The 27295-nt window shown below is 46.1% G+C and overlaps 2 protein-coding genes across 8 annotated transcripts in view; both read right to left on the bottom strand.

The window, feature by feature from the left end:
- The window catches only part of EYA3 (EYA transcriptional coactivator and phosphatase 3), a 69545-nt gene extending 63173 nt beyond the window's left edge, over positions 1-6372 (bottom strand). For 2 of the 7 annotated variants that reach the window (XM_068917583.1, XM_068917590.1), the window contains exon 1: positions 5808-5939. Coding sequence is in view for 1 of the 7 variants with exons in the window: in XM_068917581.1 (XP_068773682.1) it covers positions 3881-3913 (33 nt within the window). In the remaining 6 variants the exon portion in view is untranslated. Of the gene's footprint in view, positions 1-3880; positions 4011-5289; positions 5585-5807; positions 5940-6353 lie in introns of those variants that run through there. The other 5 variants (XM_068917581.1, XM_068917586.1, XM_068917588.1 and 2 more) reach the window with 5 other exon arrangements.
- Positions 6373-6667: 295 nt separating this feature from the next.
- Positions 6668-26747, bottom strand: PTAFR (platelet activating factor receptor). The gene is made up of 4 exons (XM_009687717.2): positions 26731-26747; positions 20380-20491; positions 14763-14954; positions 6668-10408 (listed from the first exon to the last, which is right to left on the bottom strand). The coding sequence occupies exon 4, from the start codon at positions 10348-10350 to the stop codon at positions 9304-9306; it is 1047 nt and encodes a 348-aa protein (XP_009686012.1). The 5' UTR covers positions 10351-10408; positions 14763-14954; positions 20380-20491; positions 26731-26747; the 3' UTR covers positions 6668-9303.
- Positions 26748-27295: the final 548 nt, after the last annotated feature.

Raw genomic sequence — 27295 nt, 5'->3', positions numbered from 1 at the left:
TACCATGAAGTTATGGCAAAGGCAGAACAGTGCAAAAGCTCTGAACTTTCTCAAACAAAGCTTGTTATGTTAATATAGGTCTTGATCTACAGAAGTCTCAGTCACACTGTCTATTTTACCTGTTACAAAGACCAACAAGACAGTCCGGGTTTGATAGACAACCATCAAGCTTTGAGGTTTTCTTTTTTTAAACTGAATGCACTTCCTGAGTTACAGCTTTTAAATGGAGGAAAAAAAATAAAAAAGAGGTGTAACAAAGAAGAGCATGAGAGTTTAGGGCTCATAAAAGCATGGTTTCAAGAAGAGACTCAAACCTTGTCTACACCTTTCCATAGTGGTTTTTTCTTTGTGTGCATGTGTATTTCTCTGCTCAAGATTAAAAAAAAGAACAAATTAATACACTGGTTCAGGCATCATGTAAAACAGGTCCTCTAATCTTTCAATTTGTGTAAATGTTGCTTGATTTCAAGAGGAAGTAAACAAGATCATGAAAATATTTTCATTGCCAAGAAATATATTTCATTCAGACCTTGTCATTGGGAATTTATTTCTAACTGGACAACAAACAAGCTCTAGAAAAAAAATAGTTATTGCCTGTTCTGCATTTTCTGATGCTTGCAGATTAAATTCTGAAACATACTATGGATTTGAACAGATAAATGATTAGGTCATTGATTTATTAAGATATACGTAACTGGCTGAGTTGTGACAAGTGATAATACTGTGTATTTTAATTTTAGCTGACACCAGTTGCAAAGTGAACCACTTTATTCAAACTACTGCAAAGGTAATCAAAGACTGTTTTAACCTTACACTCAGTTGAGCTACGATCAGTTTTATTTGACGATGGGGATAGGCAAGGAGCGCAGGCACAATTAATTTTTGCAGCTTACGTGAGGAGCGACTTCTTGTCAAGTCCTGGTAGCTCAGTCACTTGTGACTGTGCGCCCATCCCCAGAGAAGCCAAGAGCTCAGGCGAGTGACTAACATTATGACTAAGGTATCAGCAGAAACGAGCAGAACGATATACAATCTCAGGATTGTGGTTTTTTTCCCTCTTCTATGAGTAGCACGTGTTGCTCATTCTGGCACACTTCACAAATAAGTCTGCCTACTGGGAAAGATATCTTGTCTTAACTCCTAGTAGCCACAATGAAATCTCAGCGACTTGTACAGCCGACAGGAAAGTGAATTTTGACCAAACACAAGTAGATTTATTCAAAAGGCCTTAGAAGATAAGATAAGATCCTGCAGAGTATTTTAGTCCAAGCACTTTTCTCACCTTGTCTCACCAAGTAATTAGCATTTTTTTGGTTATCACATTTACAAGGTAACCTTTGAGAAATAACAGTCCACAACATTTTCTACTGCCTTTTAGCTCCAAAAAGTGTTAATATCAAGAAATTCCTCAAAGGGCTGTCTTTCTTGACATAGGCCTATTCCAGCCAGCAGAGTCTGCCAAAAATTTTCTCTTGACATAGTCCACTTTTTACTTTCGTCATTGAAAAACAAGCTGCCTGACACATGCTGGGTTCTGAAACATTCAGCCTTTAAGAACTAGCATTTTCAGTAATCCCCAATTATACATGTCCTTTATAACAGCATGCACCAAAAAGTCAGTTAATTTAGAGATTACAGTAACTTAACAAACAACTTGGTAGTGTTTTTCTTCAGCATAAATGTAAACTCTATAGGTCCTGGAGAGCTACTGAAAAGATTTAATAATTCAGAGACGATCAAGCAACTATCGCCATCTTATTTCAAAATGTAAAGAGCAATGACTTCACTGATTTATGGGGACTTTCTGCTTTCCCTGTATCAGGCAAGTATTTTATAATGATTATTTTTTAAGCCAAGAAAATGAATTTTCCTCATATCTAAAAAGGGCATCCTAACAGCATGCTTGGCATGACAGATCAACTACTGGACAGAAAAAAAATGAGACAATACAAAGAAGAATAAAACGCTTTGTGTCTTTTTTCATAATTCTCCACAGTATCAGCAAAACTTAAAAAGAAAAAAAAAAAGTATTCCCTATTAACTTCTAGTTTCCTTCTATCTTCAAGAAAGGCCAGCTCCCCTCCCTATACCCAAGAACTTCAGGATGGACAGGAAACATGGATTTAAAACATATGGAGCAATCAAGGCAAGGACTCCTGAAATTTCAAGAGCTCTTATAATTATATTGAGCAGAAGATCAGACATACTACAAATGAGACCAGACTTCTACATAAAACGTCAAAGTCTTGAGCTAACAGGATTATTCTTTGTAACAATATTTTCCAAATAGGTACATGGGAACAACTATGCCTTTATCAGGAAAGCAGCGTGGGGAAATTCTGTTACTGAACCAGTGCTAAGCCTACTTCAGAACACTTCCATAATGTTCTGAAAATAGTTCTGTCACTTTCTTCTTTTCTACTCTGCAAAAAGTAATTAATTATCCATTTTTCTAGGTGATAGCTAGTCCTGAATGTGTATTTTTCTCCCCTGCTCATCTTAAATCAATCATATTTAGTTAGCAAGGAATTTCTTAAGCTCTCTCAAATAGAATAAAACAAAGATATTATTGTCAGACTATTTTGTAAAATCTTCAAAATGGAATTACATGTAATGGTATGATATTCATAGAAATATGAATCACTACCCAGGGATTAAAGCTACACTTTATGCTACGTTCCAATTGTTGGCTCTCAGAGAAGCAAGACTGTCAACATTGGAGCACAAACAGCACAGTCTTCAAAACTCAGAAGGAAGCTCTAGGAATGTCAGAGTAGCTCTCTAAACAGGACACAAGTTCATAACTTTAGGAAGGGAGATTCACCTTCTACAGAACTGAAGAACTATTTAGTCATCTCTGAAATTAGATTAGCCAATATCTTTAATCCCAATGATTTATCTAAGAGATGGAAAAAGATCCCAATCAGCTTCCTCACAAGACTAGGTTATTTTTCTAAATAGACAGCTTGTATTCTAGTAATATGGCCTAGACAAGGGACTGTTTGGTAACAACCCGGAAAAGGCAAGACAGCAGTGACCTGTGTGGTGTAGCTCAAGATGACACCATACATCGAAAAGCCTGCTATGATGCTGTGTTTTCTCCCTGCAGCACTATCCGAACCGTCAGATTTGAGCAACACATAAGGAGGAAATCTGACTGCTTGCTACCAGAAGCGCTACCTTCACCCAAGTTCTAGATGCTGCTGCAAGAAGGAAGAAAGGGTTTGCAGTTACTTCCTCAGGTGCTGAAGCGGTAGAACAGCATCCTATGACCAGTCCTTTAAACGCTGCTAGATAGGGGCCAGCAGGGAAAATACTTCTGAGGAATTGCTTGTTTTGCTGCCCTTTAAAAAATTAAAGGAAGAAAAACACAGAAAAAGGAAACAGAGAATAAATTAGTGATAAGACTAAGCCTTTCTTAACCTAGTTTTTAGGACTCACCAGTGGGTGAGCTCACGCTCTACGTGACAAAACAAAACATTCATGAGCTGCTGCAAAGGAGAATATTGCCTGGAAGTGGGCTGTGTCTGGACAGTGCTGGGTAAAAGCGCATACGCAAAATTACCAGTTAAATCCTGTCATGATTCCATTGAAGCCCTCAGAGTTTCCTATAGATCTCCACCCTGGCAGCTCCTCTTTCAGAGTTTTCCAAACCCAGTAATTGGGTCTGCAGATTATCAAGAACCTAAATATAGGCTATTGCTAAGCCTATCAATACAAGTTGGAACAAACATTCCATTTCTGCAAGAAAAACAGGAGCACAGACTTCCACAGAAGGAAAAAAAAATTCCTATTTCTGACAGTCAAGAATACATGCACTGAGTTACTCATGTCTACGATGAGCTGCTGTCAACCCTTAATCATGCATAACATGACTTACACAGGAGAACAAACTCCTTGCTAGGTTTTCCATTTAATGAAAACATTTCAGTATGTTTTACGCAGTCTTCATGTTTTTCCGTTGATCCTGAGACAAACCCAGTTCAGCACAAAGGCAGGAACACTATCTCCTATTTGAAAAAGACTTTGTTTAGAGTAATAGGGTAAGCATCTGGTTACATTTAGCCATATATAATTATCTTTCAGTATGTGAAAGCTAGGAAACAGTACATTAATTTGTTTTAGAGGTTCTCTTATCACATTGACATAAAACTTGGAAATCCTTTTAATAAAGCATTATGCTGACATACTGCATTCAAAACTCATTCAACATCTGTACATTTAAAGGTGAAAGTCTTGAGAAGTTACAAAACCTTCAGAAGTTGATAGAGTCACAAATTGTTAAGGAATTATTACAGCTGTAACACATAAGTGTAATGTGCAAGTGACAGTTTTGCAGTCCAGTTTGCCACATTGACCAACAATACACAGATACATTCTCACTTCTAAGCATTTAAAAGGTAACTAAGATTAAGGGCTAGCAGTTGACAAGTCATTAGAATTACTACACAACTTATCTAAAAAAGAAGCAAAACAGTGAGGTGAATTAAAAAAAAATAAACTTAATAGATACATTTTGATGGGTCAAATCTGGAAAACTACTATCTTTTTGCATCTATAAAAACAGCAAATTATGAAAAAAGAGTGACTCAAGGTATATGAATTACCATGATTCCAAAGAGAAGCCTATCTTATTCAGTATCTTGAATTTAAAATAGTCTGCAACAGTCAGAAATGCAAGAAAACAAACAACTGAGGCAGATAAAAATCTTATCTCAATTGTAAGTATGGTTGACTTTCAATTACCAGACTACAGATTAAATGTATCATGAGAGCAGAAGCAGAGCTAGCTGCATGCAAAGAGTAAGGTACAGTAACTTATTTGCATGGTGCTGCATCTGAATTAACACAGCTACGCTGCATCAAGGACTAGCTCTAGTCTGGAAAGAATTTAGCCACATCAGGCAGTGCAGAGACCAAACAAATAAGGCACACTGTGCTTGAGCTGGCTCCGTGTAAAGCTCCAGCATCCCTGCGCAGCATTCCTGCAGTCAGGAACGTCCAGTGGAGTTGATCTGAGCCCAACAGGGTTTACGAAGCCCAACTGAGCCCCATGCTTTGGCTATGTCTGCACAAGCTTGAGTGCAAGTTCCTAAACCCATTCAAAACACTAAAGAGTGCCTATATGCTTGACTCATTGCAAAGCCAACAGTTTGGGCAAAGCTGCCCTGAGCTGGAACTTCTTAACACTGCTGGCCCTGTCTCCAACCCACCAGCCCGAGGCACATCCCAAATCATCCACAGCAAGTTCTTTCTGCCTATAACCTTTCACAAGCCAGTCCTCATTACCCGCGTTAATGGAGCTGATTAGCGCCTTCCTGGAGCCTTCACCTGTCTCCAACCAACGCCCCCCGCAGTTTGTGGCACCCATGACTGCTGACAACGTCCCGGACCGACTCGGGTCCTGCCGCGTTCTGGAGGGCGGCACAACCCCGCAGCAGTAAGCTTTGGGTCTGCTGCACCTCCACCTGCTACCAGCCCGCTCTGCTGTAACGCCCCTGAACCTCTCCTCGCTCCTACGCGGTGGAAGAGGGGCAGGCGCACACAGCTGTCTCCACGCACTGTCCAGCTCGCCTCTGGCTGCGCCCCGACGGCCAACGAGCACGGGCTCGCTCGGGCCCCGGAAGCCCCGGGCCAGCCGCCCGAGGGGACGGGACGGGACGGCGCGGCCCAGCGCCGGGGCGAGCGCGCACGCCGCGGGGGTGCGCGCCGCCCTCACCACGACGGTGCCCGGTAAGGAGCGCGGGCGGGCGGGCGGGCAGCCCGGGACACGGCCGGGCTGCGGGCCGCCCTCCGCGGGCTCTTACCGAGAGGCGACTCCGGAGCCGGGGCCGGGAGCGAGTCCCGCGGGGGACATGGCAGCGGCGGCGCCGAGCAGCTCCTCGCCCCCAGCCAGCGGCAACGCGACCCGGAAGCAGAGCTCGCTCGGCGACGGAAGTGACGGCATCACCGCGAGGCGGCGGCGGCGCCGCGGGGGCGGGCGCGGGGCGGCGGCGGCGGGTGTCCCGCAGGCCTGGCTCGCCCGGGGCCCCTATCGGCGCTGCCCCGCCGGCCGCTCCGCGCCTCCCCCTTACACAGACCCGCCTCCGGCGGCGAGCGGGGCCGGGGCCGGGGGCCGGCCCGCGGCGGGATCGGGCCGCCCTCCCGGCTTCGCCGTTAAGTTCAGCCCCCGGGAGCTGGAGTGGTGTAGAACTAGGCGATTTAGGTAAACTTCACTGCAGGTGCCAAACACTGCGTGGCTGCGAGTGAATGAGGTCGAAATGGCCGCTGTTCACTGACCAGGAGTCATGAGATGCTCTGTCTGTCCCCTGCTGTCCCTTTCCCGCCCCTCCCTTTTCTCTGTTTTGTCTTACTATTGAATGTGTTGTAATAAAACTTATTTGAGGTGCTTGTGTCTTCTTTCAGCCTGAACGTCAAGACCGTGTGATAAGGTGTTTGTCTTTTATGGCAAATTTCCCAGTCTGCAGGTCAGAGAGTTTGGTTTTTGTTCATCTGGCTGGTTTGTGGAGCACTCAAGTGTTTCATAAGTTGTTTCCTGTGAGAAATTTTTTCTTTCTCCTTCCCCTTGAGTGGGTCAAAACTTGCTTGAGCCTTTAATTTTGCCTGCCCCTGCTGTTTTACTTGGTAATTAAAAACAAGCAAACAAAAAAAACCCAACAAACCAAGATCAAAAGGAAGTGAAATATACCATCAAACAAGCTTTGTCATCATTTCACTTAACTGTAAATTAAAAAAAAGATGAGAAGACGAGTGAGCATAAAGGGCAAAACATTTGGGAGCAAAGTTTATTTAAAACAACTTTTGAGGATCTGTCTTACTGCAAAGTAAAGCAGTTTAATACTGCTTCCTCTGTAAAACTGGAAGAGTCATTCCAGGAACAGAAGTAGAAGCTCAGGGTTGTTTTTTAAAAATATGTTGTTGCTAACTTAATTACTTCAATATATCCTCCTGAAGTATCCTCAGGGGCTTTTCCTCCGTTTACTCTTTCCTTTAGATGCAAGAAGTTCACGTTTGTTCTCTGAGTCCACACTGTTGTGAAGTAAAGCACTGCTTTTTGTGAAGTAAAGCACGTTATTTACCCACAATGAATAGCCTGAACTGTAAGCTCTGTTGCAAGCTTTACAGGAATAAGCAGAAGAAAACCATCAAATCTCCACATAAAATAATCCCTTTCCATTTCCTCTAAGAGCGGCCAGACTCCAACCATAAAGTGCTGTGAAGCCAGAGAGCTCTGCTGTTGCCCCGGATGGTGAGGGGAAAAGAGAACAATTCCACCCTGCCTGCCAGCTGCAAGAGCTGCTCTGCTTGCAAAAGCAAATTCCTCCAGCAAGTGGGCTCCAGGCTTTTAAGTTATAGAAATCACCAACTTTGCTGTGCACTGTGGTTCAGATGCCTGCAGATTCAGGACAGAACTTTGAGCATGACTGTGCAGTGCCTGTTCCACATAGTCAGGGAAATCTCTCTCTGCTAGGAGATTCCTTCAGATGGGCTTTATGGGTGGCCATTACAGGAGCAGAGTTCAGGACAAGGAGGCAAATGCATTCTCATTATGATCAAACTCTTTCTTCTGCCTGGCACTGGGCCTGGAGTGCTTGGCTGACCCTGGCACATGGCATTAGAAAAAGAAATGCCTTAATTCTTTTGCCTCTTCACACACCCAAGCATAAAAGGATCTTCAGGGGATACAGCTGAAGGACCTCCGTCTCCACTGAACATTGGCAAAGTCTGATACTAATATTGATCCTGTCTTTGGAAAGCTTATCTTCCAAATTCTCTGCTGGCTGGTGTAGGAAGGCTGCTGTTCATGCACATAAATAATGAGTGTCACCATAGCAGCTGTGCTTTTCCTGTCATCAATCAGACTCTCATATGTAGTTTGAGGAACCAAAAATCATTGTAAAAACAAGAAAGTTCCCTTCTCTGCCCTATTTCCTCTGCTGCATTGAGCAATTGGGTCAGAAAAGGAACCTCAAGTGTCTCATGATTTGTACAAAAGTCAGCACCCCTGGAAAACCACTTTGCCCTGGGCCCCTACTGACTGCAACCAGCCCTGAGCGAGGAGTCCCAACTCTTATTTGAATGCGTGAATTACACATCTGCATCTTGTACTGTATCACTGTGACAGCACTGATTTAGAACGTGGCCAGGACTGGCCCACAAGCTAATACTTCATTTGTGGTAGGATATCAAGAACTAGTCAGCTTAATTTCTTCATAGCAGAAATAAAATGGCTGGGGGAAGGAGATTGTATAGATGCTTTTTATAACCTGAATTTAAATAAGTAAGAGGAAAGATACTGAAGCATTTTAAACTTATTTCTGCTTAATGCCCATGTGGACAACAGTCCCATTATGTGGAGACTGCAAAGTGAGATTGAATCTACATGGACACAGGCAGTCAGCCAAAATTTTCTGAATTTTCTGAGCTGAATTTCTGAGAGCAGGACGTCACTTGTCTGCCCTTTCTGCCATCATTCAGGAAGTCAGGGCAGACAATAGTCCCCTTCAGACATAATGCTTATTTGGAGATAGGGGCTGTGGCAGAACTTCTCCAGGCACTGCCAATTTCTCTTCTTTTTCTTGCCTCCTAATCCACTTACTTGGCTGATTCAAGAGCTGAGATCCAAGGCAAAATTTCATAATAGCTGTTTCCAGGTATCTGTCAAGTATGGAGCCCAGCAGGGCACACAAACAGATAAGGAGTCAGAGATGCCATCAGGATGGCACCATGAGGAACTCCTTGGACTAGGTACCTTCTAGCCATTCGAACAATTATTCAGCTCAGACTCTCCTCACAGAACCATACAAGCTGCTCAGAAAAGTAACTTGATGTTAGCAGGTTGGTCTGTTCTCCCAGATCTTTTAGCAGCTGGGTCTGTTTTCCCAGGTCTTTTAGGAGTCTCTTACAGCTCTGAGATTGGATTCCTCATGGGAGCTGGGCCGGCAAAGGACCAGAGACAGTCCTACCTAGGCTTACACAATGGATATTTTCAGTGCGTTCAGCTTCTAGCCATTCACTGGGAGAAGACAATGGCAGATTTCTTTCACAAAAGCAGATTGTCTGAGCTGTTCTCCGTGCTCATGAAACACCAGCCAAGAGAGAAGGTACTTTTGTGCCAGCCCATTACAGGTTCCAGGTCTGCCAATTGCATCTGATAGAAGCAATGAGTGTTCATTCGTCTGTCTAATGGAAAAAAGGAAACGTAAGATCTTGGTCCTCTGTTGCATTCCTCTCTGCATCCTCTTGAGAAAGACAGGTGACTGATTCATATATCTCAGTCTCTGCAATCAGAACAGGACTGCACTAGATCCTGATGGCATCCTCCTGGTGAATGGCGTCAATCATTGTGTCCGTGGTTTGCCTGGAGCACTTGCGACTACCTTTCATGCTTTTGAGGTTTTCTGAAAGGTGCTTCTGGAACTTTTTGGTGAGGAAGCAGTAGATGACTGGGTCCAATACACAGTTCATGCTCAACAGGCACAAAGTCACCTGGTGAGCATCGTTGAGCTGTTGGCGCAACAGACAATTGTCCTTCTGCCACTGTTCCAGAACAGTGAGGGTCCAGGGCAGGTCCACAATGTGATGAGGTACAAAGCTTATGATGAACACAGCCAGCACCGTGCAAACCATCCAGAGCGCCCTTTGCTTGACATGAGCACTCTTCCGCTCCTGCATTGACTTAGAGAAGAGGGTCCTGATAATGACAATGTTCCATCCTAAGATAAATAGGAAAATGATATAGAAAAGGATGCAGATGATCACATGAATAGCGAGAACAGCTGGAACACTGCTATTGGAGTTACCATAGCGCTCAAAGCACCGGGTGAAATTCATTGAGCCAATTTCCTCCTTATTAGTATTATCATCAAAAAGATAATACAAAGAGCTGCCCACTGTTATGATCCAGATAGCTGCTGACAAGTAGATACCCCTTCTCTGGGTGGTGAACTGAGCAGCCTTAATGGGGTTAGTCACAGCTTGGTAACGGTTATATGTAATGACCATCAAGAAGGCAACAGAAGAGTAGGTATTAACGAAGAACAAGCAGCCAGCCACGCTACAGAGGAACCCAGGCATGATCCAGTCTCCATGGTGGTGATAGTAAACAATCCACAGGGGCATTGTAATCAAGAAGAGCAGGTCAGCTACTGTTAAGTTCACCATGAATATCTTGATTTCATTGAGTTTCTTGGTGGGGTAAATACGGCTGAAAATCCAGAGCACATAGCAGTTGGCGACAAAGCCTAGAATGAAAATGATGCTATAGAAAACAGTGAAGAGGGTGTAGCGAAACTCAGAGTCTATGCGGCATGAGGTGCCTTCAGGGCCACCTTTGCCCTCTCCTGACATTGCGCTGCTGAGCTGGTGCTTCTGATGCAGAATTTCCTACTGTAGCTTTTCTTCTTACCTAAAAATGTAAAGGATAAAACCAGATAACAGTTAAGGTGCCACAGCTAAGTCAAAAGCCACCTTTCATTTTCAGCTGTCTGTGACCACAGGAGTTCTCCCCCTTGCCCTGGCTCCAGCCTCAGGCACATGCTCTGTCCCCTTGGTCCTCTCTTCAATCCCATTGCCATGTCATACTAGCCTTTGCATCTTAATCCAGTACTGTTTGCTGCATTGCAAATCTCAGATCTCTAATCTCAAATTACTTTTCTGCATGAAAGTTCTTATAACAGATAAAATCAACTCTCATTCTGCTCCCTCTCAAGCTATATAGACTGAGCTTCTTATTCTTTGGCTATAAGCAAAATAGGTTTTCTGTATCTCTTTTTTTTTCTGTGGTTCTTTCTTAATACTTTCTGATTTGCCTACATTATTTTAAAAACTAGAAATTCCAAGACTGGAACAATATCTGGTACAAATGTCACACTAGGGCCATTTCCAGAATCGCCCTATACTTATCCCTTCCTGACATTTTGCTGCTTATAGTTGTAAAGATGACATTTGGTTTCTCAGTTGTAGGCACCACAGGATCTCACATTCACTTCATAGGCTACCAGAGCTCTCAGTTTTTTTACTGAACGAATGATGTAAAATATAAGTTATTGATCCTATTTTTTTTTAACCATTTCTGCATTGACTCCAAGTGTTAGCAGCAGCAGTTCTGTACTTCCCTCTGTCCCCAGTGAGGCTATTGACAAACACTGACCCTAAAGAGATACCTTCAGGATTGTAATATGACCTGTCCCCACCTCAATTAGTATTTCTTCAGATCTAGCTGACAGTTTCAACACATAAAATTCCTGTATCATCAATGTTGTATAGTATTTTTTCTCATATTCATGTGGTGTTTGGTCTAATCCCTTGTAGACTGTAATCTGATGCTTTTACTATCCAGAGATGTATACACCAGTTCTTGGCTCTAGCACTAACTCCCTGTGCAATGCCTGACAGGACCTCACCTCTCTGTGACACAGTACTGCAGATCTCTTAGTATTTCTCTCCCTCTAAAAGTGATGGGAAGATAACTTGACTAATACAGATAAATGAGTTTGAGAGCAACAGGCAAGAATATTGGGTTACTTGTTCTTGGCAAACTCACTGGTCTTGTAAAATAATCTGAGCCAATAGAGTCTAGTCTTGCTGGTCCCAGGGTCTGTAAACTGCTTTGAAAATGCAGAAAATGGTGGTTTACCTTGGGAGTAAAGTGTACCATTAGTCATGATTGTCCTTGTGGCCAAGAAGGCCAAGGGTATCCTGGGGCGCGTTAGGCAGAGTGTTGCCAGCAGGTCGAGGGAGGTGATCCTGCCCCTCTCCTCAGCCCTGGGGAGGCCCCACCTGGAGTACGGTGTCCAACTCTGGGCTCCCCAGTACAGGAGTAACTTGGCACTCCTGGAGAGAGTCCAGCGGAGGGCTACAAAGAGGACGAGGGGACTGGAGCATCTCTCCTGTAAGGAAAGGCTGCGAGAGCTGGGCCTGTTCAGCCTGGAGAAGACAAGACTGAGAGGGGATCTCATCAGTGTGTACAAGTATCTGAAGGGAGGGTGTCGAGAGGATGGGGCCAGTCTCTTCTCCGTGGTGCCCAGCGACAGGACAAGAGGCAACGGGCACAAACTGAACCACAGCAAGTTCCATCTGAACCTGAGGAAAAGCTTCTTGGCTGTGAGGGTGACAGAGCACTGGGACAGGTTGCCCAGAGAGGCAGTGGAGTCTCCTTCGCTGGAGCTATTCAAAACCCATCTGGACGCGATCCTGGGCAATGTGCTCTAGAGGACCCTGCTGGAGCAGGGGGGTTGGACTAGCTGATCTCCACAAGTCCCTTCCAACCTTGGCCATTCTGTCATTCTGTGATTCTGTAAACATCTCATGCAAGTTAGGATGGGAATGCTAGGTGCTGCACATTGCAAAGTTGCTTGCCTTAGCTCTATCAGCCCCTAGACAACATGCTTTTCCCCTCAAATACTCCTGAAAAGTCACACTCCTGCCTCAGAACTTTCTGGATCTTCCTCAGCAGCAGATGCATGAACACTCGTCTCACTCTCCCAGAGCTGGGTCACTCTTTGTGCCCATGTGCTCTTGGTTCCTCATCGCCCACTTGCAATTTTCCTGTGTAAATGGGGAAGTCAGCTCTAGCTCAGGAAAGCTCTCCCTCTCCTCAGAAGACTTTGCAAACCCCTTGGAACTTCCTCCCAGCTGGTAGCAGAGGAAGGCAGCAGTCACCTTCCTGAGCCTCTGCCTCCTCGCCCCTAACAGTTGCCCTAACAACATCACAACTACAGAAGTCTACAACTTGGCCTTGGTCCTCCACCTGGCTACTGGGTGCCAGACAGCACTGGGGTTTAAAAGTCTATAGACTCAATTCTTCTGGCAAGGTCCATGTAGTATGGAGAGGCCCTGAAGCCCAGGAATTAACAGGTACTGTGGCAAAACTAAGAGCAGTTGACCAGGTGACACATGCATCTCTTTTCTTTCACCTTGACCTCTGCCAAACTTCTGTGGAATCATCAGTCTCTAAAAGGTAGCAGCTGATTCAGGCAGTGATATCTAAGAGGTGAGCATGCCCTAGGCTATGGCACCTGGGGTCTAGCTGCCGAGGTCTGGCATGTCTCTGAGGAAGAATGTCTCCACTCCCTGCTGCCCAGTGGAGAGGCTCCAGAGCAGGTGGCGGCCCGGGCTCTGTTCCCTCCATGTCAACACCCTTATCTATGTATTAAAAGTGGTAATTGTCACAATATGGCCTTAAATAAATGTCTGTGTCCAAGCCTAACTCTACCACTCACTGAGAAACATCTCTGGTAGAGACACATGCCAATTGTAAGGGTTCGCATCCCTCAGCTCAGCAGAGCACTGTAGCAAATACAGATATGTCAGGCAAGGGGTGAAGCCATGCAGGGGCAAGAGAGTCTAGTGAAGAGGCGGGTGTTGGCACACTAGTCAAATGTTAGAATAAGAAGGAAAATGAAGTCCTAATTACCTAAGATCATTAGAGACCTTATAGTTCTTTTAAATCTGCATCCTAAACCCAGTGTTCTGACTAATTGCCAACTTCAGTATTCTGGTGCCTGGGGCTGGAATCTTTGAAATTAAAGATGCTCTATCACTATAGCACCTGATCTGAAGGTACCCAAGGTGGGGAAAACAAGAAGGCAATGCATCTCCCTAGCAGAATTCATGAGGAGAGAAGGAGAGAAATGCCCACATCCAATACATATGCACAGCTGTTATTCACAAAGTCTGTCATGACTGTGCTGCTGCTAAGTCCCTTTAACCCTCCATTTCTGAGGCGGCATGTGGGTACAGCTGCCTCCAAACTTTACCCAGGAGCTCTGGTAAACTTTACTGATAGGCTCTCCAGGCCTGCCAGATTTAGCAGATAGGGCAGGAGGGAAAGTGAACCTGCATGTCCTGCTCCACTGCAAAGCTCTGCACCTGAGGAGGATAGGCTTGAGCTAAGCTAAAGGGCTGGGCTCTGACAAGGAGAGATGGATGCAAGGACATGCTTTACGCTATTAAGTCTGGTATGGAGCAGAAACCTCCAGCAGAGGTACAGAATGTGCAGTGGGAGATGGCAATGCCTTGTACAGCCCCAGCAGGATTTGGCAGAGCTCATGTGTCATGACAGTGTTAGGCTGTGCGGTGCCAATGATAAGGTCCTTCAGGAAACCTTGAGAGAGTTGTTTTTCCCTTCTCACTTGTCAAGCTACAAAATATGGCTAGAAGAGAACATGGCACCATTCCCCTCTAAATTTACTTAATACCCCACTTCCCTCTTCAGCCTGAGGAACTCGAACTCACATCTCCTGTGTACTCATAAGATGTCCTAAGCTCTAGGCTCTGAGGGATGGTATGGGGGATCTCACTCAGTCTCTCCTGCTGAAACAGTTCCCCTTTGTATAAAATATATACATCTCCTCCGTGCCAGCAGAAGGGAGAACAACACGCAGTGGTCAGAGTGCAAGCTAACAGATACGGGTGCCATTTTCTGCTGCAACAGGTTGCACAGCATTACCAAAACTCCTGGCAGCTCTAGCCCAAGCTACTACCTGCTGCCCCAACCAATAATCCCAAGTGGCTTATGTCGTTAACTTTACTGGACACAGAAATGGAGAGGGAAGTAAACGGCTGTGCAGCAGAGCATGGCTGGGGCAATTGCAGACTCTGCTCCCACTTCAGCACTTTGTCCCATGGGCCATGCTCTCTTAGTAAGGACTTACTGGCTCACATCTGCAAGCTGCAAAGATCACACTAACACAAGCTATATCATGAGCAAAAGCATCTTCCAAGAGTAACAGTACCAATAAATTCTATTTTGTGCTTACCACAGTCGAATGGATTCAGGGTAATATGTCCATTTTCAGCTTTAGTAGAGCAGTGATGGATGTCTTACTGAGGGTCCTTGGTCCTCTTCCAGATGTTATTTTTTCTGATCTGGGGCCAAAAGTTCTCCACACAGACGGTTTTCAAGAGCAGAACACCAGAATGGGAGCAACGACACCGTAACTGCAGTGTCACTAAAGAAGAGGAAATGTGTGACATCAGCTCAAAGGAAATGAGAAATAAAATAAGCTGTAGAGGAAAGGCAAGTAACCACAGCAAAGATCTGGAAAGTCCTTAAAGCTGTTTCCTCAAAGTATCTCCACTTGTAATGATCCTGAAAGAGAGAGAAGTTGGAGTTCTTCTCTAAAGATCGAATAGGAATCCACTCCCTGTCCCTACTTAGATCAGGGATTAAGCATTTGAACATCCTTCTTATGAACAGCTGTATGGCAGAAACTGGGAGAGTGATGATTTAATAACTCCAAGAAAAGGAAGCACCAGAAAACTCGTAAATCCCATGGACAAATTCATTCCCTAGCATGGTCTCCTTTGCACTTGTGTTAGGGCTAAACGGAGCTGGGCATATAGCCATGCCAAGTCTCCTTTTATCTCAGGGATCTTCAGCAGACACAGAGACAATGGGCATCCCTGACTCCTTGGGAGGACACGTAACCTCCTCATCAGCTGGGGGAAATGGGGCACCAGCAGAGGAGTAAGGTGCAGAGAGGCAACACTATTCTGCTGAGACACTGACTTCTGGCCTGCTGGGCCTCAGGCAATCCCAGACTCTGGGATGAGGCTGTGTGTGGCTATATGGCACTGTTGAGGCCCCAAGAAGGTGGGCTGTACAGCATCAAGGCACCCAGCGCAGCACCAGAAACCACCCTCTGTCCCCAGACAAGGGCAAGCAAAGGCCTGGTGCTGATCTGAGCTTCATTGCCTGGGCCAGCTCTTGGGATCCCTCCTTCCCTCCATCTCCAGAGGGTGCATACAGTCTCTCTCAGAGCCATTACAGGGATGAGCACCCAGCACGTGCCTCCAGCCTGGGGCGAGGAGAGGCAGGCTGTGCATGGGGGTGCATGGCAGCCATCAGGAGCCCCAGCCAGGCATTCAGCTCACTGCTGTGCAAACCACAATGTCCTGCTGCCCCAGACCTTGCTCAAGTGAGGCACTGAAACATCCAGAGATGCATGGAGACAGCACAGGCTCCATGAGGACAAGAGCGGGAGCCCAGGCTGGAGTCTCTCCCCCTCACATGCTTAGTTCCAGATGGGCTAGAGAGCACCTGTCATGGGCTGATCCACCTTAGTGGCCCCTGTCTGAAATCCCAAACCCTCAGAAATAGCATTCAGGCCAGCAGCTCCCTGATCCACTTCCCTCGTCCCTGCACAGATGACTTCCGGCTGTGAGACTGGGTGCACAGTGCACTTGGAGCATGTAAGAAATCACTCCTGTCCCACGTGGCAGCAGCAGAGGGTGTTGGAGGGACAGAGGAGCCAACTGAGCAAAACCGGATCCAGACACTGACAGAATGTTTGAGCCTTGCAGCAATGACTCTGCACAGACCTGGGAGATCCTGCCTTGCCTGAGCAGGGGTGGGCTACACCCAAGGAGTTGGCTGTACAGAGCAGGCAGATGTGCTACCCTCTCTGGTCCTGGGGTCCAGGGAAGAGCCGGGCTCCCTCTGCACTGGGCCCCATCAGGGTGACCCGAAGGGTGAGATCGGGATCCTGCAGTGACATTACCGATCTGTGCTGGGATGGAGGCTCCAGCAGCCTCCTCTCCTCTGCTGCCCACCTGCCTCCTTCCTTCTCCCTTCCTTACAAGCAGCTGGAGGGATGCACAGGGGAACCTGCTCCTTTGCGAACCTGTCAGAGCTTTCCTAATACTCTAGCCCATGAGACTGATTCTGGGAGCTGAAATTAAACACAAAATAAAAGCACACCAATCAGACTGACTGGCAGCCACTCCACGGCTTTGGAAGGCGAAGCCAGTGAGGATGTCTTGTCAGTGGGGGAGGGGAGGTTAGCAAAGGCTATAGCAACTGCAGAACAAAGTGTGCTGTCCTGCTGCTGCCAAGCTGTTACGGGAAAATGAAGCCCAGGAGGTTTTGGACTGGGGAGGGGTTGCCATCAGAAATCTGCATCCTTCCTCTGCTCAGCCCTGCGTAGGCTCTGACACTGACTCTGGGCACGTTCTCGTCACTGAATTCAGGGTCTGAAGAAGCTCTTTTTTAAAACTCAGAGAACCGAAATATAGTAAAATACCAAATTCACTTTTATGAAAGACACCAGGAGATCTGCAGGGTGGAAGCTCTAATGGTGATATGAAACTCTGCTTTCTGATTTAAACGCTCCCACTGGAGGCAGGAGACCTCTAACTGCCCAGAGCTTGGATCTGACAGAATCAGTGCTGGCGAGTGCCTCCTCATCTCTCTCTAGATTTGCTTCTCTTTCAGCTGTGCCTCAAATGCTCAGATTTGGCCTCAAAATTCACAGAAATGCCCGAAACAACCACTTGGTCATGCAGATTGGCCTTTTGCTTGCCTTGCACTGCTCCAGCTCTTAGCTATTTGGGGAGTTCCCATTTTCAGCTATTGCATTTAAAGCAAGAAAAGTAGACGCAGGCCTAGAATCAGAGCTGCTGGTACTCTTGCTATATAGGAACATGAAGAACAGCTCCCTTCCTCCCTCCTGGATTACTGTGTGCCTGTTTATGCATTGAGAGGGCTCATCAGCCTCCCCCCCCCTTCACCCATACAGCACCCAGATCCAGCACTCCCCAAATGCTGCACCCTTTCCAGCTGCTGCTCGGGGATACAGCTCCCCTGCTTCACTGGGACCACAGCACTGCCTCTTTCTGCGTGCACAACTTTGCATTCAGCATTAAAATGAGTTTTGTTTGCAGTGGCCCAGCTTATTGAGTGGCCTGGGCAGTTTTTGACTGTTATTTACCACTTTCAGTCCTGGGGATGCACATAAAGCCTGGCTGCAGTGACTGCTGGCAAGAAAACACTGAATGCCATGCAAGCCTAACTAAAAAAAAAAAAAATCTTGAATATGCAGTTACCTTTATCAACCAAACTTGCAATACAATCAAAATATAAAATTAAGCTTCTTTTACTATAACTGCTTCCCATATGATCCTGTTAAGTAACATTAATGGTATTTTTGGTCTTTATATCTGGAGCACTAGATCCTGACTAATCTTTGGGGATAATTTGGGGCTAACCAGACGGTAGTCCCTGGGTCATTCCCCACAGCTCTGGCACAGTATCAGGACTTCTCTTTCACACCAAGCTGCCTTGCTCCTGCTTTCAGGGTATGAATAGCATCAGTGCATCATCACCAAGCTCATTTTGTGTGCCTCTAGTATGGCTCCTTGGGCTCATCTCCTTCTGAGACAGAGCCTGTTAGCAGAATACCTGCTGTTGATAATCACATATTAGTTTTGCAAATTTCAGAAACACTTTTAGGTTAGAAAGTATTATCAGCAAATATCCAGCAATCTCTTTCCAAAAGCAAAACCACATTTTATTAGTGGAGGAAAGCTCTCTGTGGAATGCAATCACATAGAGGAGCAGCATTCTAGCAGAGAAACTCTGCGTGCACTCTGCCTCCCTGTTCAATGAAAAGAGCAGTAACACAAACCACATGAAATACCAACACAGGAACTCTGAAAGCACCAAATGCTGCCAGCAGGATCAGAGCCACATGGTGCAACCTACTGGGCAAGTGAACAGGGGAGTGTGATCCCTGCTGGTCCCTGTCACCAATGCTTATTCTCTAGAGTCAGAATGGGTCTAGACTTTGAAAGTACATGATGTTCCTTTGGAAGCAGAGCAGCTGATAAGCCAATGTTAAGCATTGTTGTCTGTGAATTTCCACTACTCATCTCACTCCCTCTGCACAATTTCCTTTTGCCCATTGCATGAAAGAAATACTAAATCAACTCTGTAGGTTCCCCCCGTGAGCGTTTCAGAGGCTGGCACAATGGATCTCCACCTTATTACCAAGTCTGCAGGAATGTGTCCAGGGAGCTGGCATTGCTCAGCGGGGAGATATGTCTACTCAAGCTGCTAAGAATCTATTTTGGGGCAGCGAGCAGTGACATTTCCTGGTAGCCATTGGCAGCTGCAGGAAGGCAGGGCACAGCTTTTGCCACTTACTACGGTCATTGCTGGGATCACTCCGTGTTGCAGGAGATCTTGCTGTTGGGATCCAGGTTTACATATCAGCAGTGAATGAAACAGGGAGCAGGACAGACTCCAGCTGGTTTTGGCACACGAAGTCTGAGATCATACGAATGAAAAGGGAGCTAGGATCTGCTCCTAGGGACTGTGAGTGGCAGTGGCTGTGCGCTGGGCGCCTGTGGGTGCCCCTCTTTGAGGCCTGATTCAGTCATTCCTCTCCAAATGATCAGGCTCTTGTGCTTACCAGCAGTGTCCTGAGGCCAAACACCTCCTGTGGCAATCTCCCCTCCCATCTTCCTTAAAATCAAGGTTATGCTTAAGGGCCCCTTTGAGCAGGAAATCTCCATGTACCAAAGCCTTGAATGCCTGGGGCTCTTCAGCACAACTGCTAGAGCAAGAGCAGTTTAAGCTCAATTTACCGTCCATGGGCCAGGCAGGACCTTGCTTGGGTCCTAACTTTTTTGCAGGGGATTGTCTTAAAATACAGCCCTCAGAAAAAGCACAACTAACAGAGCTGCCCAATGCTGGCCTCCCTGTGCCTGCTACTGCCCTGGACCAAAGCAGATTATCTCCGACCAAAGGCTATTTGCAGCATGCCCTGTGCAGAGCCTGCTGTACCCACTGCTGCCCCAGCCTGTAGGGACAAAGGACTGGAAGAGGGCAGCATAGATGTACCAAACACCTGTGGGACTTAGGGACCTGGGCGAGGCCTCCAAGTGTCACCTCCTCTTCCTTGCTGGCGAAGCTCAGTGGAAAGGCTCCTCACATGGCTCTGCAGCGCCCAAGCAGAGCCAGGGCTGGGGCCATTCCCGAAGCCTGGGGTGGGAAGGCACCTAAACAACAGGCAGCCCCATTCCCTCCACTGCATTCCTGTTCCCATTGCCCCACAGGCAATATCGGTGCTAGCCTGACTTATGCCCTCAAAACACGGGGAAAACCCTGCTTGCTGGGCTGGCTCTTAGCAGGTGGGAGAGTCAATTGGAAGGAGAGAGTGATGGACGGGTGGATGACCCCTCCACTCTCCCTGCTGTTTGCTGGAGAGATTATGGCTGCAGTGATGCTCACCTAGGCATCACTGGGATGGCTCCAAGTGGGAGCAGAGAAACCATGGGAGTACATTTCTGAAGTAATGACCCTGTCACCCATTTCCAAGAAACTTTGCTCATCAGAGCTGTGACTTCCAGGGCTGGAGCTATGTGTATCAGAGGGGAAAAGGCAGAGCAGCAGATGTGGCTTCCCAGACAGCTCAAATAGGGAGAACACAGGTGGCTCCGAAACCCCTGGAGCTATGTGAAATGCCACAGCTCAGAGGTAGGATATGCACAAGCAGTGTGGGTCCCAAAATGCTAAGATGCAGAAGAAGCCTGCAGGGCTCAGGGAGGAGGTAAACGCTGTGAGAGCAGACAGAAGGGAAAGGATCCTCTTACCTCAGGGCCATGGAGCATCTGGCACAGCAGAGCCCAGCCCACTGGGTCCCTCCAAGAAGCCAAGCCACCGGCACTGCTAAGCCCACAGCACACTTGCGTCTAGGAGGAGGATCTGCCGGGAGAAGTGAGAGGAAAGGGGTGGATGGGGAAGGAGAGCGCTACATTCTCAGGGGAATGAGTCACTTCCCTCTTGGCAGTTGTGACACTCATTAGACATGCCCAGGCCGAGCCCTGGAGATTCTGGGACTCAACACTGGTTCTCATAGCCCTCCTGCCTTCCTTGAACAGGCAGGCAACGAGGAAACTGCTGAGAAGGCGCTGTGCTAGTCAAGGGCTCGTCACACTCTGCAATCATTCATTACCTAGCAGGCTTGAGACAGAGTATCCCTGCCCTGCAAGAGCTCTGAGCCAGAGATGCTCCCTGGCCCAGGGCAGGGTTGGGCATGGCAGGGGGAACCATGGCCTCCGGTGAGCCTGTCCTTTGGGCTTCACGTTTCCTTCCAGAGAGTGGGACTGGGAGCCAACACGGGAGCAGGCATTTGTTCAAACGCCCCATAGGAGCTGCAGACTTGCTGCCGCAAGGCTGTACACCAGAGTGCATTGGTGTGCGAGTCCCAGTATGTGGGAACATTGGCCAGAAACATATTCTAGGTTGTGGCAGCTAGCTTCCTTGTCCTATCTGTGATGTACGATGCTATGCTGACTTCATGTTCTTAACTAAGTTAACTTAACGTTCACCCAGTTCTTTGTGATGATTGTGTTGCACCAGCCTGGGATGAAAGAGTCGACAGGACATGTAAGGGACCTATTTGCTATTGGGCTTGCTGCCATATTCCCAAAGCACGCAGTTCTGGCATCGCCCTGCTTAGGTTTCACGTGGGATTTCCCCAGATGGCGCTGGCACCAATGAAATCACAGGCTTAATATCTGTTGGTGAGTTACTCATGTTGTAACAACAGATCACAGATGTTTCTGTTTGTTCTGCTTTTATTCATTGTGGATTATTTAACAAGAAGATGTTGTTTTTTCTTCACTGCTAAGAGCTGACATGGGGTCTGCTGGAAGGAGGCAGAAGGTTTTTGAGAGCAAACAGAGCCCTGAAGGGCCAGATAATCACAACTGGTCGATGCACAAACGCATGTTGAAAGTACATTGGAGCAGGCACACAATCCGTGCAGCTATGTGAAGGAACCAGCTGTTTGCCTGTCCTGTAGTTTTACCCCCCTTCCCCCCCACTCCCTGAAGAAGCCTAACAGACACCCAACTGTAGTGGAGGTATTTACAGGAACTCTTTCTACATTTCCAAACTGAACAGGAAAGCTAGCCTACATCCATTCACAAAGCTGCACCAGTTTAACTGCAGGCCTTTTCTGATAAAGATCAACAGTGCGCTCTCATTGCGAATAAAGCAAACTAGGCTACATTATGAGCAACATGACCAACAGATCGGGGACAGTTAGTATCCTCTCTGTTTGGCACTGTTGATGCTGTACCTGAAGCAGCGTGTCCAACTCAAAAGGGATGTGGAAAACTGGAGAGGGACCAGCAGATAGCTACCACGATGGTCAGGGGCCTGGGGCACATCCTAAGAGGAGAGGCTGAGAAAGCCAGGCTGGGTTAACGTGGAGGCTAAGGGGTGATCTGATAGCAACCTGCAACCGTTGGAAAGGAAGTTGCAAAGATGATGGAAGAAAACTCTTCTCAGTAACAGACAATGCTGTGACAAAGGGCAACAGTCACAAACTGCGTGGTGGGAGGGTCAGGATAGACACCAAGAAAAAGCTTTTCCTTAGAAGGGTGGTGCAGCCCTTGGACTGGTACTCAGCTACAGGGGTCTCCACCCTTAGGACTTGGCTAGATAAAGCTACAGCTGACCTCACCTAGAATTAGCGATAACCCCATTTCAAACAGGAGGTTGAATGAGACACCCACAGAGGTTCTTTCCCCAAACATCTCTATGACTCTCATTCAAACTACAAAAATCCTACTGGCATGCGCCAGAGTAATTTTCCTTTACAGGCACCCTCCATGTCATCATAATTCACTAGTGCAAATTCAGTCCAATCCAGATAAACTGCTGCAAGAGCATCCAAATAGGGCCTGCCCTGTTTTTGAAAAGGAAGGAAGCTAGACCAGACCTAAGAACATGGCTGAAATAAATCACATGAATTATTTTCAGGTTGAATCCTTGTTTACTTAGGTGAGAACATGAGGGTGGCTATGAAGCAGTGGACTTTGCACTTTAGCTTAACGTTAATATTAATGCTTGCATTAACGTTAATACTCTTCCTGGTCTTCCCTGCTGCTGCTGGACAACTGAATAGTCCAGAAAGGGGGATATGAACGAAGCAGGCCGACAGAGGCAAGTATGTGGGAGAACCCATTTTGATTGTACTGAAGAGGCCAAGGCAAGGAGCTCCTGTTAGAAACGAAAGACCTAATTTCCCCAAAGTGCATGTCTATTCTTGTCCTGGAAGTCCGAAGCCCTCTGACTGGTGGGATGGGGAGGCCTGCTGATGGAAGGCTATCAGTGCTCCAGTAACAAGTCAGGTAGCTCAGCTATACCCTAGGTCTAAGGAAGGTGTGAATGCTGCTCACTGTGATGCTGAGATCATGGCGGGAAAGACAAGGCCAGCCTTGTCCTAAACATACTGCCCATTTTGTGTACAACATCCTGCTAGGGCTGTAAGAGCTTCATCTTTCAAGGAGTGAAAGGAGTTAGATACAGAGATAAAACCAGAAGAGCCATCAGCAGCAGGAGGTGCGCTGCCAACAGCTCCAGAAAATGAGATGAGGAGATTTAAAACCCATGCAATGAAACCCAAATGAGATGAGGAGATTTAGGGTGTGTAGCTACACACACACTGTTGGGCCTGAGCATACTGTGGGGATGCACAAGATAAGGGATGACATCCCTTTTCTGCTTGTGGATTGTAACACTTATGCCTCAGTTGCCTCTGAGCAGGGCAGATCTTAAGAGAAAAGGGAAGTTGAGACAGCCCATTTATTCCAGATAACAAAAATGCAATAGCCCAACTCTTTCAGAAGGAAACTTCCCATGCTAAGCCCAACTTCTCACAGTTTCTCTATAATTTCAGTTGTTTGAAGAAAGCAGAGGAAAAAGTAGCAAAAGGAACTCTCATCTGGAAGAAAGGGGAAGAGTCTGGTTCTTGAGCTCTCCCATCTGGGTCCCTCTCTCCAACATTACTCTGACAATACATAAATCCTCCGTATAGTTATGCTCCTAAAATACAAATCCCATACAGCAGAAGAAGCATTTGTTACTGCACAAGGAGATGGGATGGAAAAAAAGGTTTTTTCCATGCATTTACAAAGGCAGACTATCTCTTCTGGGGGGAGAAGGGCTGGAAGAATACTGAACCACAAGGGCAGTCTAAGAAGGGTCACATTTGATCCAAGCCATCTAGTTCAGTACCACACGTCCAACCACAGCCAGCAGAAGATGATTAGCAAAGAAAGCAAGCATACAGCCCTGCATCCTTTATCCTATACAGCCAGCATCTACCAAAGTGTGACAGAGACTTTCTCAGCTAGCAGTTACACTGAAATCTTTAAGTAGCTTGGTGGCATTTAATTCCATGAACATATATACCTGTATTAAAAAATATTAGATACTTTTGGCCTCAATCATATTCTATGTTGAGTTTATAATCCACTTCAGGAAAAGTATTTCTTTGTCTTTTCAACCTATTTCTTGCTGATTTCATCCAATAACCTCTTGTTCTCGGGTTCAGGCATAGAGAAGAAGCAAGTCCACAGCTTTTGATGTCCTGGTTCTCCTTTGTACCATTGCTGGCTGTGACGCACTCTTTTTAAAAGACTATACAGTTAAGGATGTATATAAATGGTCATATATGTAAATTTTAAGGCATGTGCACAACATGGCTTTATAAGGAGGAAGACACCATTTTCCATTTCATTCTATGCCTTTACCCAACAGTATTTCACATTTTATTCACCTCTGTGGCTGAGTGACTAAACCATGGTTCCTGAGCAGGAGTAGCTAGTTTAGAGCTCATCACCGTCTTCACAGAACTAAGATAAATGTTATGTAACACACTGGTTTATGTCTTATCAAGAATGAATTTCATCTCTGTCTTATCACACAGGCTTTCCTATACATCATTTTGGTTTTAACCAAATACTTTTTCCATCTAGTGAAATCTAGTGTATCTGGTGAACATCTGGTGAAATCTAAACCTAGGCCTATCTACACGTTCAGGGAACCCTCCTGTCTCATCCCTAGGCTGTGAAGCAGAGGGGAAGGCCCTGCACCCTGTCCCCTTAAATCCTCAAGGGAGTAGATTCCTGTTGCAGTTTCCCTTTCAACTTCAGGATTAAGTAGGCAAGTAGCTTGCAAAGCTCCTTCCCCATCCCACTACTACTGAATAGGAGACAAAATCTTGCAAATTGCAGATGAAGGGGAAGGTAACCTCCCTGCCTAAGAACCAAAAGCCTCGAGAACATTCTCTGGATTCTTAGAAAGCAGCAGTGAGATGAGCTGGGCTCAGACCACGGAGTATATTCTGTAGAGACTGGCCAAGGAGAACAAGCTATTTCCACAGAAAACTAAAGCCAAGACCCTAAAGAAAGGTGCTTCTCTAGCTACCTGGTACTTTTTCTCTTCCCCAAAGAAAAAATTACCCCACCAACGTATTTGCTTGTCCTGCATATCAAGGCCAAAGTACTTTAGTCTTCAAAGACCACTGACCCAGAAACAGCTCCATGGAAGGAGGGAGTCCTAGAGATCTGAGGTCTTTTAGCCATTACACTCTCTCTACCTCTTGAAGTTAAACAACGCTTCATTCAATCTATCTCACTGCCTGGGAACACACTGCAGGAGGCAAGCAATAGCACAGCCTGCATCAGTTGCAGGCATCCAGGTTATGCATTTACTTACTTCTACCCGTGTGGGGGGGAACAAGGTGATTCAGAACAGTTGCTTTTACAAAGCCAAAATGCAGGGACCAAAACTATCCTCCCAGGTCTCCCTCAATGAAGCAGAAAAATATCTAGTAAAGGGCTAGGTATTTGCAGTTCCTGAAGACTGCTTAGCACATGGGAAGCATCATGGGATTTGACTGAATAGGTAAGATAGGAGGAAAAACTGTGTGTTTAAACATACAAACATATTGTAGGTAGGACAGAAATAAAGGAAGCAGGAACAGCTAAATTCAGAACGAAACAGCATTGTTATAAGCTACGCGTTTTGCTGCCCCAACCAAGTCATACCTCAGGGGAAAAAAATGACTCAAACTGCAGAAGCGCGCATGCCCAACATTAAGTAACTTTAGCCACAAGGCACACTTTTCTAGAGCAAGTGGTGAGCAATGCAGAAATGCCAGAAGCAGCCTCTCCACTGGTGAAATGATCACAAACATACATGTTGCTGAGAAGCAGAATCAGGAACTTAATCCACATCTTAGAAACGTTTCAGGTTCTCACAAGCCTCATCCTGAGCTACCTGAAAAAACTGTACAGAAAAGATCTGAAGGGTCAGTACCTCGGGTGAGCAAAGACATTAAACCATCTGAAAGGAAATGCTATTAGAAAGACCAGTATTTAGATATCAAAAGCAAGGACTCTGGGAGACAATGTCTGGGAGACCTCTCTAATCTAGAAATACTTTGACAAGGAAAACAGAGCCAACCAAGTTAGAGAGACAACACTGTCCTCTGTGTTGGACACTCCAGCCGGATCCTCTACCCACAGAGTCACCCTCATCCTCTGAGCTACCGCCCAGCACTGTTCATTTCTTATGCCTCTTCATCCAGGAAACAGAAGAAACTGCATCCGAGAAACAGCACCACAGAAGTCAACTGTCTTTTTCCCAGAGCAACTGTGGCTATTTCTTGCCTTGACAAGGAAATTTTCTTCCACAAAAGCCTTCACAGTTAATGGAAAAATCACATTCTCCCTACAGAAAGGGATTTCAATTCCTAAACACAGTAGTGCTACATGGTTCATTGTCTCCCAGACCTGCCAGTCCACTTCAGTTAATTGCTATTTATTGTGTAGCTCTTATGTGCTACCTAGACATCACTGAGGTGCTATTTTTTTGAAGCTCTTTTGACACCTGAGGTTCAGCTCAAGCTATCTATCTATCTAGCCGGTTATACCTAGCAGGAGAAATAGTGTGAAGAAACTATCTTCCTATATTTACACAGAAAATAGGAAGACTAGCTCTATTGTCTTAAGAGCTAGTTAATGTATAAAACACCAAAATGCCTTAGCTTTATCAGGGAAGGATATTTCCCTTTATGACTGACCACACAGGTTAGGGGGGTGGGGGAGAAAGGAAGAAAAAACAGAATGGAGAGCACAGGTCACCTTTCGGCATATTCACGTCAGCCCTGGGTCCTGTCAAAAAGCACTACATGCTTGGCAGCTGCTTTTCCTGCAGAAGTCTGTATAGCAACATAACGTCATCATGTCCTGCCCTCCCTAGGGGGCAGAAATAAAAGGCAATTAATCAAAACTTAAGGGTTTAGACATTAGAAGACAGACAACTCTTCAGGAGCAGCCACACCACCCTTTCTAAAGGGAGACCTGGAGAGTGCTCTAGAAACACAAAGAGCATCACAAAGAATTGAGCACATTTGAAGATAAGGGAGGATAAAACAATGAGACCAAGTGAAGGGAGCTGGGTAAAGGCAGTGAGAAGGAAGAAAAGCAGTAACTTTGTAGGGGCAGCTACCTATAGGACCCAAGTATGGGGACTGCCATCATGACAGAAGGGAAGAGTTTGTGGCAAGGTCTCCAGAGTTATCTGCCAGGCACACGTGAATTTGTAGTACATTTCACTTTGAACCTCTTCAAACAGTTGAGAATCTCTTAAAAACTTATATATTTTTTAATCTTTGGGTGTACATTATATATAAAAAACTCATGAGCT

Source organism: Struthio camelus, chromosome 23 (genome assembly GCF_040807025.1).
Source record: "Struthio camelus isolate bStrCam1 chromosome 23, bStrCam1.hap1, whole genome shotgun sequence".
NCBI lineage: Eukaryota > Metazoa > Chordata > Aves > Struthioniformes > Struthionidae > Struthio > Struthio camelus.
The sequence above is the reverse complement of the archived record's forward strand: the minus strand, read 5'-3'. Positions and strand labels throughout refer to the sequence as shown.

Bases quoted from the DNA above. Each gene is read 5' to 3' on its own strand.
- PTAFR (XM_009687717.2), bottom strand. From the start codon at position 10,350: ATGTCAGGAGAGGGCAAAGGTGGCCCTGAAGGCACCTCATGCCGCATA.